The sequence below is a fragment of the Crotalus tigris genome, unplaced genomic scaffold, assembly GCF_016545835.1.
Source record: "Crotalus tigris isolate CLP2741 ecotype Arizona unplaced genomic scaffold, ASM1654583v1 scf7180000017639.5415321, whole genome shotgun sequence".
Classification (NCBI taxonomy): Eukaryota; Metazoa; Chordata; class Lepidosauria; order Squamata; family Viperidae; genus Crotalus; species Crotalus tigris.
Window position 1 is genome coordinate 1953823 of NW_024096532.1, and position 15735 is coordinate 1969557.

The window sequence follows — 15735 nt, forward strand, 5'->3', positions numbered from 1 at the left end:
TTAGTGAGAACAACAGAGGAACACTGTGATATGGTGAATTATATAATTTACTACAGTTATATCAATAAAGGAGAATATTTGTAGCTCAGAGTTGAAATGGGGGTGGGGTCCTTGGTGTTTCTGAGCTTGGTTGTTTTCTTGCAGATGTTTCATTATCCAAACATCATCATCAGTAACATCATCAGTACTAGTCATCTATTGCTAGTAACATCATCACTAGCACTTATGATATTACCGAGTTTAGGTAATGTAACATCTGCAAGAAAACAACCAAGCTCAGAAAGCACCAAGGACCCCTCCTTACAGTTATATGTTCACACTGCAGAGCAACTCTTGGGTGGCTTACAGTTAAAATCATGAATATAAAAATATTAAAAATAAGCCGCCTCAGCTCAAAGAGACGGACCGGTTGTGAATTTGGAGTGAGAGGTCCATAGCTAAAGATTCCTGCTGTTTTTCAATTAAAGCTTTTAATCTGCCACTGCTTTGCCTCATTTCTGGAACTTTTAGAGGGTCTGGAGCAAATTGTCTTTTTTTGTAAGCTTCTAGTCCTCCCCACCTTTTTTTCTTTTAATATACCACACAAAATCTGTTAAGGGGGGAGGTTTGGGTAACTGCAAAGTGTCTTGATTAGACAGCGAGGAACTCTCCATCTGGAGCCACCCTTTTGCAAACATCTTCTCTCCTCCTGCCTCTAGTTTGGTCCAATCTCTTCCCCCGCTGAGCTGGATACTCAGAGATTGTCCCTGCTTGTTGCCATAGAGACCCTCTTCCAAATCTCAGGCCTAAAGCTGCAGAAGAGATGGGGAGGGGGAGATTGTAGGTGAGAAGAAAGTCACTCTCGCCCCACACCTGCCCTCTTGGATTAGCATCTTGACTTTCCCTCAACAAGTTCCAGTGGCTTGCATTAAGCAGGAGACTCAAGATCAATACTGTAAAATATTTGCTGACTTGCAGACAAACAACTGCAGATGTCGTTTTAAAATGTCATGTCTGGCATGTTGGCTCAGAATTCATGCTTTCTGAGCAATTTGGTATGTTTCTCAGAATGTCTTTAGGCCTTTTAAAAAATTTCATCTACTAAAAGAGTGCCTCACATGCAGCCCTGTATTCTTGGAATACCTTTTAAATTTGATATTTTTTTTTGACACGTAAGCAGAAACTGATGCACTCTCAAGTAGGGCGAGGCTAGAAATTGAAGAACAGGATTTTTACATGTGCACCCAGACCATAGACCAATTTGTCTTGTGAATATAGTACAGACTTAAACTACAATTGGGATCAGAATTTCCATTGCTGAACAAGGTGATTACTAAGTGAATCTTGTTTGATTTTGCAATCTTTTTTTGGTTGCTAAATGAATCACTGCAGATGTTAAGTGAGTCTGGCTTTCCTCACTGAGTTTGCTTGTCAGAAGCTGGTGGTGAAGGTTGCAAATGGTGATCACATGACCCTGGGATGCTGCAATTGTCATAAATACAAGCTGGTTGCCAAGAGTGTTTATGTGATCATGTGACTGTGGGGATGCTGCAATGGTTATAAGTGTGAGGACTGGTTGTAAATTATTTTTTTCAATGCTGTTTTAACTTTGAAGGGTCACTAAATGAGTGGGTGTGAGTCAAGGACTATGAATTATGCCTCAATTTCTTTTTTTATGTTTGGCACATCTTTGCTTAGATTTTGAAAGTATTGCCCCCCCCCTTTACTGTTTCAGTAAAGTCTTAAGGGTGAAAAAAGAACATGTAATATGGAAAGAGCATATATTATGGACGACAAGACTATAAGGTGAAGAGAGCATGGCATATATTTATTGTAAATATTTACAGTTCTATCATCTTCAGTTTTGTATAGCTGAAGAGATTGGAGACTCAATGCCTTCAAAGCAGATAGTAATGAATTAAGATAACACAACCTCACATGTTCCTTTTCTCTGTTGTCAGTTTCTGTTATCTTACCTTAGCATTCTTTTAACAAATAACATTTTTAACTCTAAATTCTTAACAATATATTTTTTTCTGGACTGCCATGTTCTTTCCCATTGTGTCTTTCTTTTATTGATTCCTTTGCCGAATTGCTTTTTCCCACATCAGACCTATATTTTTCATTAAACTTTTTCTTCTGTGTCCCCTTTCTCAGTATGCAGCTTTGTCGTACACAAAAGATGTCATGAATTTGTCACTTTTGAATGTCCAGGAGCTGGGAAAGGGCCCCAGACCGATGTAAGTGTCTTTTTCATTACAGAATTCTGTGTCTTTTGAAAGATAAGTGAGATTGTGGTGAGAAAAAAATATATTTTGGGGACGGTTGGAAACTTGGACAGTGGGTCTCTCCCTCCATTCCAGGTGAATGTCCTGGTTTCCTTGCTATTTATACTGCTGACAGAGGGAATGGATACTTTCAGCAGCTGGCATGGTGCTATTTCTGTTGTCCTTGGCCTGAAATATTAAGGAATAAACTAGAAAAGATGGGAAGATTTGCCGCTTCTCTTTCAGAAGCACAAAATTTGCCAACTTTTGTTCTTGCATAAAATTTGGGGGTATATTCAGCCATTCTGGATGCAAAAGCAGATTTATGCCATACAGATGCAAACATATTTCCATTTATTCTGCTGTGGAGAAAATACACAAGCATGCACACATACATACACACAGAGAGAGTGGCTAGAATAGTGTAATTGTTAGAGTGCAGCTTTTGATGCTATCTGCCATGAACCATTTCATGATATTTTCTGTATTTATATTATTATTAGATTGTTTTTATCCTACTTTTATTACTTTTTTCTAAGTAATTCAAGACAGTGAACATATCTAATACTCCTTCCTCCTCCTGTTTTCTCCACAACAACCCTGTGAGGTGGGCTGGGCTGAGAGAGAAGGACTGGCCTAAAGTCCACCAGCTGGCTTTCATGGCTAAGGCAGAATTAGAATTATCCTGGTTTGTAGGCCAACATCTTAACCACTATACCAAATTGGCTTTTTCTATATGGTGAGAAAAGGGAATATAGGCTTTTTAGAGATGATGGTGGGAATTCAGAGAAACAAAAGTGTTGTTTTCTGGCTGCCACACAATAATGGATATGTGCCTTCACTAATTACATGTGTTTATAAATTTTCTCTTTTGCAGGATCCCCGGAATAAGCATAAGTTCAAAACCCATAGCTATAGCAGTCCCACTTTTTGTGATCATTGTGGCTCACTCCTGTACGGACTAGTGCACCAGGGGATGAAATGCACCTGTGAGTAAGCATTAATTGTTCTCTAGAGTTGTGTGAATTGTTATAAGAAAAAGAATTAAAATGCTGTTACCTAAATAGTAGAAATGATTGTCACAAAACTAAGGGCTGCTGTGGCATGGAAAAAGTCTCCAGTTCTAATATTATATCCCTCCTTAATATACAAGGCAGCCAGATAAATCATATTTTTATTATTAATAGTATGGTTGGTTGCACAATCAGTCAAATGATTAGACTGTATTTTGTATTTTTATTCCTCTATCGAGTCCTTCCCATGGACCTAGGATAGGCAAATATTGTTCAATGGTGTTAAAGTTATTGTCACAGGATGTAAGCTGTTCCAAGTAAAGCTGCCCAAGAAGTGCTCCAGATGTTTTGGGATTGCACCCAAGGTGCCTATGACTATGCTACTGTCTTTGCTTTCTTTTGCCGCAGTCGTCTATTTATGTTTGCAGGTCTTTGTATTTTGTGACCCCCTCCCCATTTATTTCTCTTCTATTATATTGTCTCCATTGCTACTGCAATATCTACTATCCAAACTTTTTCTTTTTTATTGACAATTGTTTAGTCTGGCTTGTTATGTGGCATATGATAGTCTGTTTGAATTTTAAATTCCCAGAGCACCTTAGCTTCTCCATCTACATTTGTTTATTTTGTGGTACCACCAATTCTTGCTTGCAGGCAAATAGTATTTTTTGCAGATATTCCAATGCACCATTGTTGCTACTTAGTCATGCTGTTGTTGGTAGTCAATCTGTGCGATCTTCTTGCAACAGCTAACCAGGCACTGTTTCTTCAGCTTCCTTGAAGAGGTGGCACTTGCTATCTGTTGCTGTCTTCTCAACAATGGCTTTGTTTTTAAGACTTGGTTTTGGGTAGCCATAAGTAGCCACTGTGTTTCTTTCTTTTGTATTGATCAACAGGATGTGTTATTTGCTTTGCCTACTATTATTTTTTAATGTACTAGCCATGTAAGCCTTTGCCCTGCCCTGCCTCTTTTCTATTCTTCATTTAGTCCTTTTTATAGGTCAATTGGATCTCTCTGGTATTTAGTAAGCCTTCGTGGTATACTAACTTTTTCACTGCCCTTCAGATATTCTTCCAATATCAGTAGTAGTTTGTGTGTGTATGTGCATAACAACATACACAATATAATTTAAAGGTGAGAGTCTGCATTCGTCTAAAATACTCTACATAGCATGTGCTAGAAAAACTGGTTGCTTTCAATAATCAGTAGTTCAAGTTTAGTTCAGTGGCTGCTTTATTTATTTATTTAAAGTTAATTCCAACCCTTATTCTTTCATTCTTCTACACTTGATACACACTTTAAAAAGTGATAAAGAAGCATCATTTTCTTCCTACTGTTCCCTTTTGGGCAGCAAAATGAGTTTGTAAAATAGAATATTTTGGTGTGCTACCTCACGGGAGAAAGATTGTAGTTCTTCTCATGTATTGAGCTTATCTGCTTATTGGAAACTTTTTTACATGAACAGAGCTTCTCAGATTTCCTGGAAATATTAAAATGTGACCCTCCATCTACGACTTCAGTAGTAACACTCTGTTGTGAATCTTACTATCGTAGGTTTTTGAAAGTGTAGATGAAGATTAAGCGACTTTAAAATTGTAAGCCTTGTGGAGTTCAGTGACAGCCAAATAACCATTAGCTGGATAGATTACAGTATATATCTGGCATACACAGAAAATCTGATGCAATTTTGTAACTTCATTATAACAAGGCAGCTCTATCAATTCTGGGCTTATAGAAGTAGATTCATCTGAAATTTACACCCACAGGGATGTAGAAACATGAAACTACATACAAAAAGAGATTTTCTGTAACCCATTGCAGTCAGTATTTAGGAATTTGGGAACTATAACTGAGAAGCCATTGCATCAAATATGGGTACCTGAATATAAGTATGTTAAAGGGCAATAATTAGTTTCTTTAATGGAAGATGCAGCCAATATTATGCTTTTACTTTTTCTCAAAGATTTAGAGTGGATCTCTGCAATCAGTTATAGAACAGATGGTGAACAGCCTTCTGCTAATTTGCTGAATCTGACCTATGCTTTTTCCGAGATAGGCTTGCAAACACAGCCAAATGGCTTCTCCATTTCAAGCGTAATATCAGAAAGATGTTTGCATGTAGCAAAGAAGACTGTTATCTCATTAGAAGCATCTTAGTTACTAAATGATTGCAGTGATTAATCTGTTTGTAAAAAAACAAAGTATATATTGTTTGTTATATGATGCAGCCATAAGCTGCAAGCTGGCACTCTCCTAAACGGGACTCCCTCCTCTTGTTGTTAGTCGCGAAGTCAAGACCGACCCATCGTGACCCCATGGACAACGTTCCTCCAGGCCTTCCTGTCCTCTACCATCTTCTGAAATCCATTTAAGCTCACACCTCCTCTATAAATGAATAAAAAAGAAATCTCTCTCTCTCTCTCTCTCTCTCTCTCTTTTTAAAAAAAGATACCTTTCATCTAGGACATTTATAACTTCCTGTAGTAAATTATTTAACTTACAGAAAAAATGTGATTTCATTAATTGAAGGGATATTTTAAAATCAGAAATAGGAATGTGCACAAAGCAGAAATCTGTTTTCATTTGAACTTGGAACAAACAGATCCACTTGAAATAGCCTAGACTGAATGTTTTGTTCTGATGTGTCAACCCTTTGAAGTAGGCAGGGTCAAGAAACACAGAAATTCCAATAATGCTGCTTTATTGTAGTAGAATATATTAACAGAATCTTGAAATCCTATCCTAATAGTTCTCAATCTCAGCAATTCTAAGATGGGTGGACTTCATCTTCCAGAATTCTCCAGCCAGTACAGTTGGAGAATTCTGGGAGTTGAAGTCCACCCATCTTAAAGTTTCTTTGGTTGAAAAATACTAAACATTGTCCTATTCAAGTTTCTCTCTGTCCTTTATTATACTAATAAAATCAAAGTAGGGTTTCTTAATTTCTTTCTTATGCTTTCTTCAAACAATGTAAATCTTCTCCTGGACAGTTGTTTTATACCAAGTTCATACAATTCCTTTATACAATCTTGGAACAAACTCTTAGAACATGCACATTTTACATCAAGCTTACAACATCCAGAAGATTGAATTGATTGGATGTGAAGTTGCTTCCTGTTGTCAAAACTCTAGGAATTCTGAAATATTGTTGAATTTTTGAAATAGGTAAATTTTGTGCTGATTGCTGTTTGGTTCTGACCTCAGAAGGCAAATGCAAAGCTCAGAACACTCAAACTAACCATATTTAAAAGGTTTTGAAAATGAAAATCCTAAAATTTATTTATTAATATTTAGAAAAAATCTTTCAATGTAAGCAATAAATTGAACCTGTGTCAGAGTAGGAAAATCTATTCTCTTTATGCCCATTTGCTTTCAGCTGATTTGCCAACCTTTGTTGCCCCCTGCAGGCTGTGAGATGAATGTGCACAAACGCTGTGTCCATTGTGTTCCCAGTTTGTGTGGCGTTGACCATACAGAGCGCCGTGGACGCCTCCAACTTCATATTGAGACATTTGGGAGCGATGAGATCCGAGTGACTGGTAAGGAAATGGTGGCTTTAAGGTGTAATGGAATTGGACACATGAGTTTACTGACTTATTAATGTCTTATTAGATGTCCTCTACATTTCAATGTTGAAGCTTATATTGGTGGCATCATCAGGAACCAGGCCAGGGGTAGGCAACCTTGGCTCTTTTATGACTCGTGGACTTCAACTTCCAGAATTCCTGAGCCAGCTGGCTCAGGAATTCTGGGAGTTGAAGTCCACGAATCATAAAAGAGCCAAGGTTGCCTACCCCTGAACTAGGCCTTTTTGGGGGTAGTATTCCTAAAAGAATTTACTTTGTTCTTCTGTCTGTTACATTGATTCAATTTACCCAGATTTTTTATTTTTACCCAGCTCAAAGAATTCTAACATTTCTTTAACACTGCTATTAATTGCCTCTTATAATTAAAAGTCAAATAGAAACTTTATAAAAAGAAAGCAAGAAACTGGGACTCCTATTTTGTTTATGAATCAAAACCTCTTCATTGTTCACTTAAGGAATTAGGAGCTTTTGAAAACAGGTATAAATAAGAAAGCTCTCAGGGCCAAGCTAGTTTGGAAAAGATGGGAGAAGGCACGGAAGTGAGAATGCAGTACTGTTTGCCTAACATCATTTCTCTTTTCCAAGTAACAACCGTTTGCAAATTTGGGATGTGTACTCATGAGGGCAAACACACTTTTGCTAATGGCAGTCCTTGGGACAACTTCAGGATTTTGCTAAAATATCCAAGGCAAACAAATTGTTTCTGGGCAATAGTTTCCATTATTTTCCCATCTTTGGATATGCAGAGCTAGCTTTTGAACTTGCAGTTTCTACATAGGTCAGTGGTGGTGAACCTATGGCACCCATGCCAGAGGCGGCACTCAGAGCCCTCTCTGTGGGCATGCGTGCCGACGGCCCAGCCCTGCCTCCCTCCGCAGCCCCCTCCTTCCCAACAGCCCCCCAGAGGAGAATCGCACCCGGGCACGGCCCACACGGAGCAGCACAGCTAAGGACATGGAAGCCGGACAGTGGGGACAAGACTCCGCTGTCATGCCCCGTCGTGTGCAGTTGATGCTGCAAGGTGCGGGCAGAGGGCGTGGCCACCATGGTGCTGCTGGGTCACCTGGGCAATGTGCAGCTGGCCGTGGAGGTGGTAAGTGGCCCTGCAGGTGGGCTGGGGTGGAGTGGGGGCAGGGCGAGGGGCAGAGTGGGCAGGACGGGGGGCAGAGCAGGGGGCAGGGCGGGGGTGGAGCCATTTTTGGGGCACTCAGTCTCTAAAAGGTTCGCCATCACTGACATAGGTTATTAGTTCTTTCTTTGTCTCAAGATAAGATTACTTAGTTTATTAATATTCCATGCTTGTAACTATAATACCTCAAAGGAACTTGACTGATATTTTGAAAAGTCTACCTGGGAGTGACATAGATTTTGGGGGGTTGATGATATTGATCAGGTAGACAAGTATTTTGGGGAAGAAGCCCTAAACATTTCAAATTTCTTTATTTTATTTCTGTAGCTGCCCAGTTCAATCAGGTGATCAACTACCTTCGACTTGGTATTGTACTTAAAAACTACTCTTGATTCTTTAATGCCACAAATTAAAGAATTTTAAAGCATTGATGAATATGCCTTCAGCCAGTGCAAGCTTTAGTCCACGAATAGACTAACTAATCCTTCTTACAAACATTTCTGTGATAAAAAATTCAGCATACAGGGAGCAAAATGAGCTGTAGCAGACATCCACAAATCTGCTTTTTCCCTCCATTTGTTTCAGAGAGGACTACAATGAATTATATAAATACAAGCATGTTTGCTCCCTTTGCATTTTTAAAACATATAGCTAATTCTTTCGCAATTCATTTAGGATCCAAGATTCAGCTTTTTATTTGGTTCTGCTGTTCGATGTAAAATCGCCGTGCACCTTCCTGTGCATATTGCATATCTCTCTCTCTCTCTCTCCCTCCCTCCCTCTCTCCTCAGAGGATTCAATTTAGTAACGGTGGGCTAAAGCTGGACCGGGAAGTCACAAAACCTTCTCTTTTCATTCGAAGAGGGATTAACTTATTGTCATGAAAAATAGATGAAAGTAATGAATAATAAAAATATTAAAGAGTAATGAAAAATAGAGGCAACCCAGGTGACGGGACCGGAGGTTGGAAGGTTCTTCAAAACAGAAGAGGATTGCAGCACCGACAACAAGACAGTCGCGGTTTTGATGGACCGGGCTGAAGGATGGATCTGATTGGGGTGGGGAAGGCTGGGCACCTGGGTTCTATTCCTAGCGGCAAAGCTTGACATTCCCCTCCTCTGCTTGTCACACCTTCCCCTGCACACTTTATCACTGTCTTTCTCCCACATTCTGGAACACCAGCATGTAGGTGGTGACGAGAAAGCCACTGCTGCATTCTCCTTGACAGAAGGGGATTTCCTCACCCACCCCACCATCCCCTTCACTTCCATGCACACACACACACACCCACACACACGCAAACACAGACAAGTTGCTGCCGCAGCAATTTTCCAGGACCCACAGCAGGTGGCCCAGGAAAGATGCCAGAAGTTCCTCCTCCCTCAGCCCACCAGCAAACACAGGAGGTCTGCCTTCCTGCCCACTCACCTTTCCCTCTGGTACAAGGACGCAGTTGGAAGCTAATAATCTTTTTTAGATATCACCCTTTCTATTTCCTTCCCTCCCTCTTTTCCGTACCAGTTGGAGAAGCGCTGAACTTGATCCCGATGGATCCCAACGGTCTCTCCGATCCTTATGTGAAGCTCAAGCTGATTCCTGATCCAAAGAATCTCACAAAGCAAAAGACCAGAACCGTCAGGTCCACTCTTAATCCTATCTGGAATGAAACCTTTGTTTTGTAAGTACAGGCAGGAGAGTCTTCAGGCCTTATTTATCAAATTTAGAAATTGTGGGAGGAGGTGTTTCATGGTGCTGAGCAGCTCTGTGGCTGTGCGCTCCTTTGTGAGCCCCAAGCAAGATGGCAGAATCAGGTCTTTAGACATTTCTGAAAGACCAGGATACTGGAGGCCTGGCTCACCTTTGGGGGAAGAATGTTCTAAAGGGTGGGAGCCACAGCAGAGAAGGCTCTTTTCCTGACAGTCGGAATCCTTTAACTCAGGGGTCTCAAATTTAGCAACTTTAAGACTTGTGGACCTCACCTCCCAGAATTCTCCAGCCAGCCATGCTTTAGCGGGACCAAGTGGGACAGGCTGATATAATGGGGCAAAGATGGTTCTATAGGTAATCTGGCCCTATGCCATGTGGGGCTTCAGAGATCATAGGCAACACTTGAATTGGACCTGGAAACAAATCAGCACCGAGTGCACCTTGCCAGCAGAGGGGTTTCATGCATCATTCTTTGGGCTCCCAAGATTGATTGCGCAGCCTCATTCCATACCAGCTGAAGCTTCCGGATGCTGCTCAAGGGTAGAACTCCTTGCAATAATCCAAGTGGGAGATGACTAGGGCATGAGTGACCGAGTGGAGAGCCTTCTTATCCAGGAAAGAGTACACAACATGAAATAATGAAATTTGTTTACTTCAGGTTTTTTTGATCTCCTTCTTTCCCTTTGTCACTCAACAGCACCCTGCAGCCAGGTGACATGGATCGGCGCCTCTCCATCGAGGTCTGGGACTGGGACCGGACAACCCGCAATGACTTCATGGGTGCCATGTCCTTTGGAGTCTCTGAGCTGTTCAAGGGCCCCCTGGAAGGCTGGTAAGGGGAAATCTGTTGGGTAGGAAAAAGTGGAAGCAATTCAGTGGGGCACCAGTGCTCATATTCTCTCTCTTTCTCCGTCTTGGCGTCTTTTTGGATTTTATCTGTTTGCTTGGTTGGCACCATTCTCTTTCTCTGTCTCTCGCCCTCTTCTCCTTTAATTTAACCCTGCAAATATTTCCCATTTTTGGCTTCCATCCATTCATTCTGTTCCCCTCTCCCTGTTTCCATCCATTTTCTTCCCCATCATCCCTCTTGCTCATTCGCTCCCTCTTTTGTCCACTTCCGCCCTGCCCAATGTCCCTGTCTGCGTTGCTGTCCCAGGTACAAATTGCTCAATCAGGAGGAGGGCGAATATTATAGTGTCCCTGTGGCGGATGCAGAAAACTGTGGGCTGCTGCAGAAATTTGAGGTAACCATGTGGCTCCATGACAATGTTTGGATTGGTACCCCTTACGCTGTATACTGAGCCGTACGCTAGGCTCTGCCACACAACACAGGCAAAACTGCCCTTTCTTATCCTCTGGGAGAGTTTTACGCAGTGCAGTTTGCAAGAAGCTCAATGAAAGATGGGATGGGATGGGTGACCAGCAAGAGCTCTTCCGGTCAGCAGACAAAAATTAGAAGCAACACTCTGTGGTGCAAGGCTCTAAAAAAGAATCTGGTTTTCCAGTAGAGCCACTTGCAATGTTCTTTGTATTTCACTGTTACCCCATAGATGAGGCGCATGACTGAGTGGCTTAATGATGCTGGAGAAGGTCTTTGCTTCAGCGGTTTGAGTCCTAGCACTGCATGATGGGGCAAGCTCCTGTCACTCAGCTCATCTTCTGCCCACCTGGCAGTTCGAAAGCATATATGCGAGTAGATAAATAGGTACCACTTCGGTGGGGAGACGAGCCGGCGCTTCATGCAGAGGGTTAGAATCCTGCTGGAAAGGGACCTTCCCAATTGCCACACCCATTTGCAAGCGAAGTGAGAGTTTGGAGGAGGGAAAGGGCCCCGGATGCTACTGCAGGAAAGCCACTCGTCTTTTTTTCTGGTGTGGAACTAGCTCGCTCCCTGTGGTGCGCTTTGGGAAGTGCATGACCATGGACCGAACAGAGCTAGCAGTCTTAGGTAGCAAAATTACTACTTGGCATTAGCAGTGTAGTCCCCTGGTTAATTTACATTGCCATACGCTAAACAAACCAACCAATCCATAAATGTTACCTTTTAAAGGCAGTTTGGGTCGTGTGTGATACACTCACTGTGTTGTATGTAGCCTTCACAGTTTTAGGATTTACTGTGACAAACACAGATCAGCTCTAATGTGAGGCAAAATGGTCCAGAGAGGGTTTTAGCAGCCCTCTCTAGCTAATTTTTTCTGAGAGAACACAGAGCTGTGTGTTTTATCCTGACCCGAGTCTGCTGAAATGGGATTTATGATCTCATCATTAGCACTGAAATAAGTCTCGATTCTCTTCTCTGGATGGAGAGAAGCATCTTGTCCTTTGCCTTAGACAACTAAATTTCTTGAGATGTCCTATAAATGGTTGTCGGGTGGTCCAGTTTAAGAATGAGCAGAAATTACATTTTTAATGAAGAGGCAGGATAGAACAGAAGTTATTCAGGCAGCTACTTACAGCTTGATGTTTTGTTTTCCAGGCTTGCAACTTCCCTCTGGAACTCTATGAGGTATAAAATTTTCTCCTGTTTCTTTTATTTTGAGACGGGGGGGAAGGATGGATCCTTTCGCTACCACAAAAGCATCCACCAAAGTTCACTACAGGCTTAGTGAAGGAGGGAAATGCAGGACACAAGAGCAGAGAAAGAGCCCACTTGATCCCTCGAATCTACTGATGTTTATCCAATCCTTTTGTTTTTAGGACCAATTATTTTTTTTTTGGCTACTTGCAGTCAATTGCCCATCTTTGATCCTTTCTAGTAGCTGTTGCTATGCTTCCTCTGAACTTGGAAACATATCCTTAGCCAATGTGCTTAACGGTCACAGATATGTCTCTCTTTGGGGGCATTGTTGGCTGAATCTCAGTGTTTAATTCTGGAGAAAAGTCATGTCCTTAGATCTGTCCATAAACTGGAAGGAGGGAAATGGAGGTGGTTAAATACTTTTGAAGCTAAAGTATGAGAGAAGGAAAGATAACACCAGAATCACTGGGATGAATCCACTTATTTGTGGCCTTCCCCGAAAGCAGTTCAGATAGTCCTCATGTTATGACCAAAATTGAGCCCCAAATTTCTGTTGCTAAGCAAGGCAGTTGTTAAGTGGGTTTTGCCCCATTTTACAACTTTGTGTCACAGTTAAATGAATCATGCAGTTGTTAAGCAAATCTGGCTTACCCCTTTGACTTTGCTTGTCAGACACCAGCAGGGAAGATTACAAATGTGATCACATGACCCAGGGGACACTGCAACCGTCATAAATACGAGCCAGTTGCCAAGCGTCTAAATTTTGATAATGTGACCATGGGGATGCTGCAATGGTCATACAGGAAGTCACTTTTTTTTAGTGCTGTTTAACTTCGAATGGTGACTAAGTGAGCAGTTGTAAGTTGAGGATTACCTGCACTTGAATATAAGTCTTCTAGCTTGGAGATTACTGGGTGTTACCACTGGGATTTTCTGCCTTAAAAAACTGGATCTGGAGTCATGGCAAATTTCTCAGTTCACTGTGGATCTGCCCTGATTCTGTAATGATTTCACAGATCCTCTTGTGAAGAAAGTTGATTTGCAACTGCATATGTATCAAAATCACTCCATTGTTCATGGAGATTCTCAGTCATCCAGGTCACAGTTGTCCCACAGGTGCTTTTTCCACGAGGCCACTGGACTTCCTTGTTTTTCTTTGAAGCCGTTTTTGCTTCTCATCTAAGAAGCTTCTTCAGCTCTGACTGGATGGTGGGGAACGGAAGGATTTATACTCCTTGAAGACAGCTGGTCCTTTGCATTCTTTTGGAGAATTATTGAGGTCACTTGGAGCTGAAGAAACTTCTTCTCATCCAGTCAGAGCTGAAGAAGCTTCTTGGATGAGAAGCGAAACATCTTCAAAGAAAAACAAAGAAAGTCCAGCTGCCTCTTGAAAAAAGCACCTTTGGGACACTCCATTCTTCATTCTCACACACTCCCTAATATCTAAGACTTTTACCATATGTACTAAATGTACCTTGTACCAGCTTCCATTTCGAAGGTATGAAAGAGCAGCTGAACCCCCAAGGCACCCTCTTCAAAATGGCAGAGATTGCTGAAGTTTGCACGTAACTCCAGTTGTGATGCCCTTAATTCTGAGATTGCAGAATCTTCATGCCTGCGTTTCTTCATTTTTGCTTTGCAGAAGGTTCGCCATGGTCCTATCCCATCTCCATCTCCAAGCCCCACCGACTCCAAGCGGGGTGGATTCTTCGGCACCAACCGCTTCCACATCTCAGACTTTAATTTCCTCCTGGTTCTGGGCAAAGGAAGTTTTGGCAAGGTGGGTCTGCCACTAGGCAGTGGCTCAGAGGTGCACAGAGAAGGAGGTACAAGGATGCAAGGACTGGGAGTGCCCAAATTGTGGGCCCTTGCCCAGGCAGAATTCCCGTATGTCAGGTGGGAACAAGACCCAAGGCTCGGGGGTTCTTTCCCCACAGGTGATGCTGGCCGAGCGCCGGGCAACGGATGAGCTCTATGCCATCAAGATCCTAAAGAAAGACGTGATAATCCAAGATGATGATGTAGAATGTACTATGGTGGAAAAGCGGGTCTTAGCCATGGGGGAACGTCCACACTTCCTAACTCAGCTGCACTCTACCTTTCAAACCGCGGTAATTCTTATCTTGTCCAGAGTTATTTCATTAAATAAATATTAGCCCTTTAATTAACTAGATCGGGAGTGTCCAACCTTGGCAACTTTTAAGACCTGGTGGACTTCATCTTCCAGAATTCTCCAGCCAGGTATGCTGGTTAGGGAATTGTGGAAGTTAAAGTTCATACGTCTTAAAGTTGCCAAGGATGGACACCCCTGAAATAGACTCTTATGAAAAAAACCACTACTTTTTAGTTAATGAGGGCTTATTTATATAATCAAAGTATGTTTTATTTGGTGAATTGATGAAAGGATGCTAGAGGTTTAAGTCCCATTACATAAAAGGATGGTTAGGGAAATGAGAAAACAAGGTATTGGGGAATTCTGGGAGCTGAAGTCCACGCATATTAAAATGGCTGAGGTTGAGAAACACGGATTTAGGGAATACTTTAATTATTTAGTTTATTCATCAGGGGACGTATTCTGCTTTTTTCCCCTTAAGGACCGACTGTATTTTGTTATGGAGTATGTCAATGGAGGAGATCTAATGTATCACATCCAGCAGGTTGGGAAGTTCAAGGAACCCCATGCTATGTACGTGAGTCTGTTTGGGAACCTGGCTGGGATTGCTTCACATTAATTGTATGTCAACCATCATGCAATCCAAAGAAAAGTTACTCTAAAAAATTAAATGCAGATTTAAAAAACATGATTAGCTCCAGAGGATGGTAAGGCTGGTTATTTGCTCATCTGGTGTAATATCCTAGTCTAGTCCAGCCATCACCAAACAGCAGTATTGTTCCTTATTTTACTTCTCAGATTATAAGAAGTCCTCGACCTATGACTACAATAGATTCTACAATTGTGGTCATAATTCATGACACTTATTAAGCAGGTCATCGTGTCACTGTGCTCAATTTTATGATCTTTTTAATGGCAGTTGTTAAGTGTTACGGGGCAGTTTTTTTTCCAGAAACCAGAAGTAATACTGGTTGAAACACTTAGTTTGATTTTGAGAATCACAGGCATATATATAAAAAAGACAAAAAGAGAACATTCCTTGCAAAAATTTCAGTTTGTACAGTGGTTGAGGTACCAGACTAGAAACCAGGAGATAGTGACTTTTACTTCTGCCTTAGGCACAAAGGCAAGTAGGTGATCTTGGGTCAGTCACTTTCTCATAGCCCTAGGAAGGAGGCACTGGCAAACCACTTCTCACAAATCTTGCCAAGAAAACTGCAGGTCTTGGCCAGGACTCATAAACTGACTTGAAGGCACTCGTAAAGAAATAATTCTCAGCAAGTGATTTCTGTCCTCTGGCAGAAAGAAGGGGGCATCTTCTCTTGCTCTGCCCCCCTGGCAGATGTTTTCCTACCTGGCAGGGCAGCCAGGGCCAGACCTTCATCACTGGGTTAAAAAAACAGATGCTCTGGAAAAGCTGC

The 15735-nt window shown here is 41.7% G+C and overlaps 1 protein-coding gene across 3 annotated transcripts in view; it reads left to right on the forward strand.

The window, feature by feature from the left end:
- The window catches only part of PRKCG (protein kinase C gamma), a 46355-nt gene that overhangs the window by 19420 nt on the left and 11200 nt on the right, over positions 1 to 15735 (forward strand). For 2 of the 3 annotated variants that reach the window (XM_039335098.1, XM_039335099.1), the window contains 10 exons: positions 2137 to 2219; positions 3124 to 3235; positions 6668 to 6799; positions 9498 to 9654; positions 10381 to 10515; positions 10840 to 10927; positions 12160 to 12189; positions 13844 to 13981; positions 14139 to 14312; positions 14796 to 14887. In XM_039335098.1, the coding sequence (XP_039191032.1) occupies positions 2137 to 2219; positions 3124 to 3235; positions 6668 to 6799; positions 9498 to 9654; positions 10381 to 10515; positions 10840 to 10927; positions 12160 to 12189; positions 13844 to 13981; positions 14139 to 14312; positions 14796 to 14887 (1141 nt within the window). Of the gene's footprint in view, positions 1 to 1740; positions 1786 to 2136; positions 2220 to 3123; positions 3236 to 6667; positions 6800 to 9497; positions 9655 to 10380; positions 10516 to 10839; positions 10928 to 12159; positions 12190 to 13843; positions 13982 to 14138; positions 14313 to 14795; positions 14888 to 15735 lie in introns of those variants that run through there. The other variant, XM_039335100.1, reaches the window with a different exon arrangement.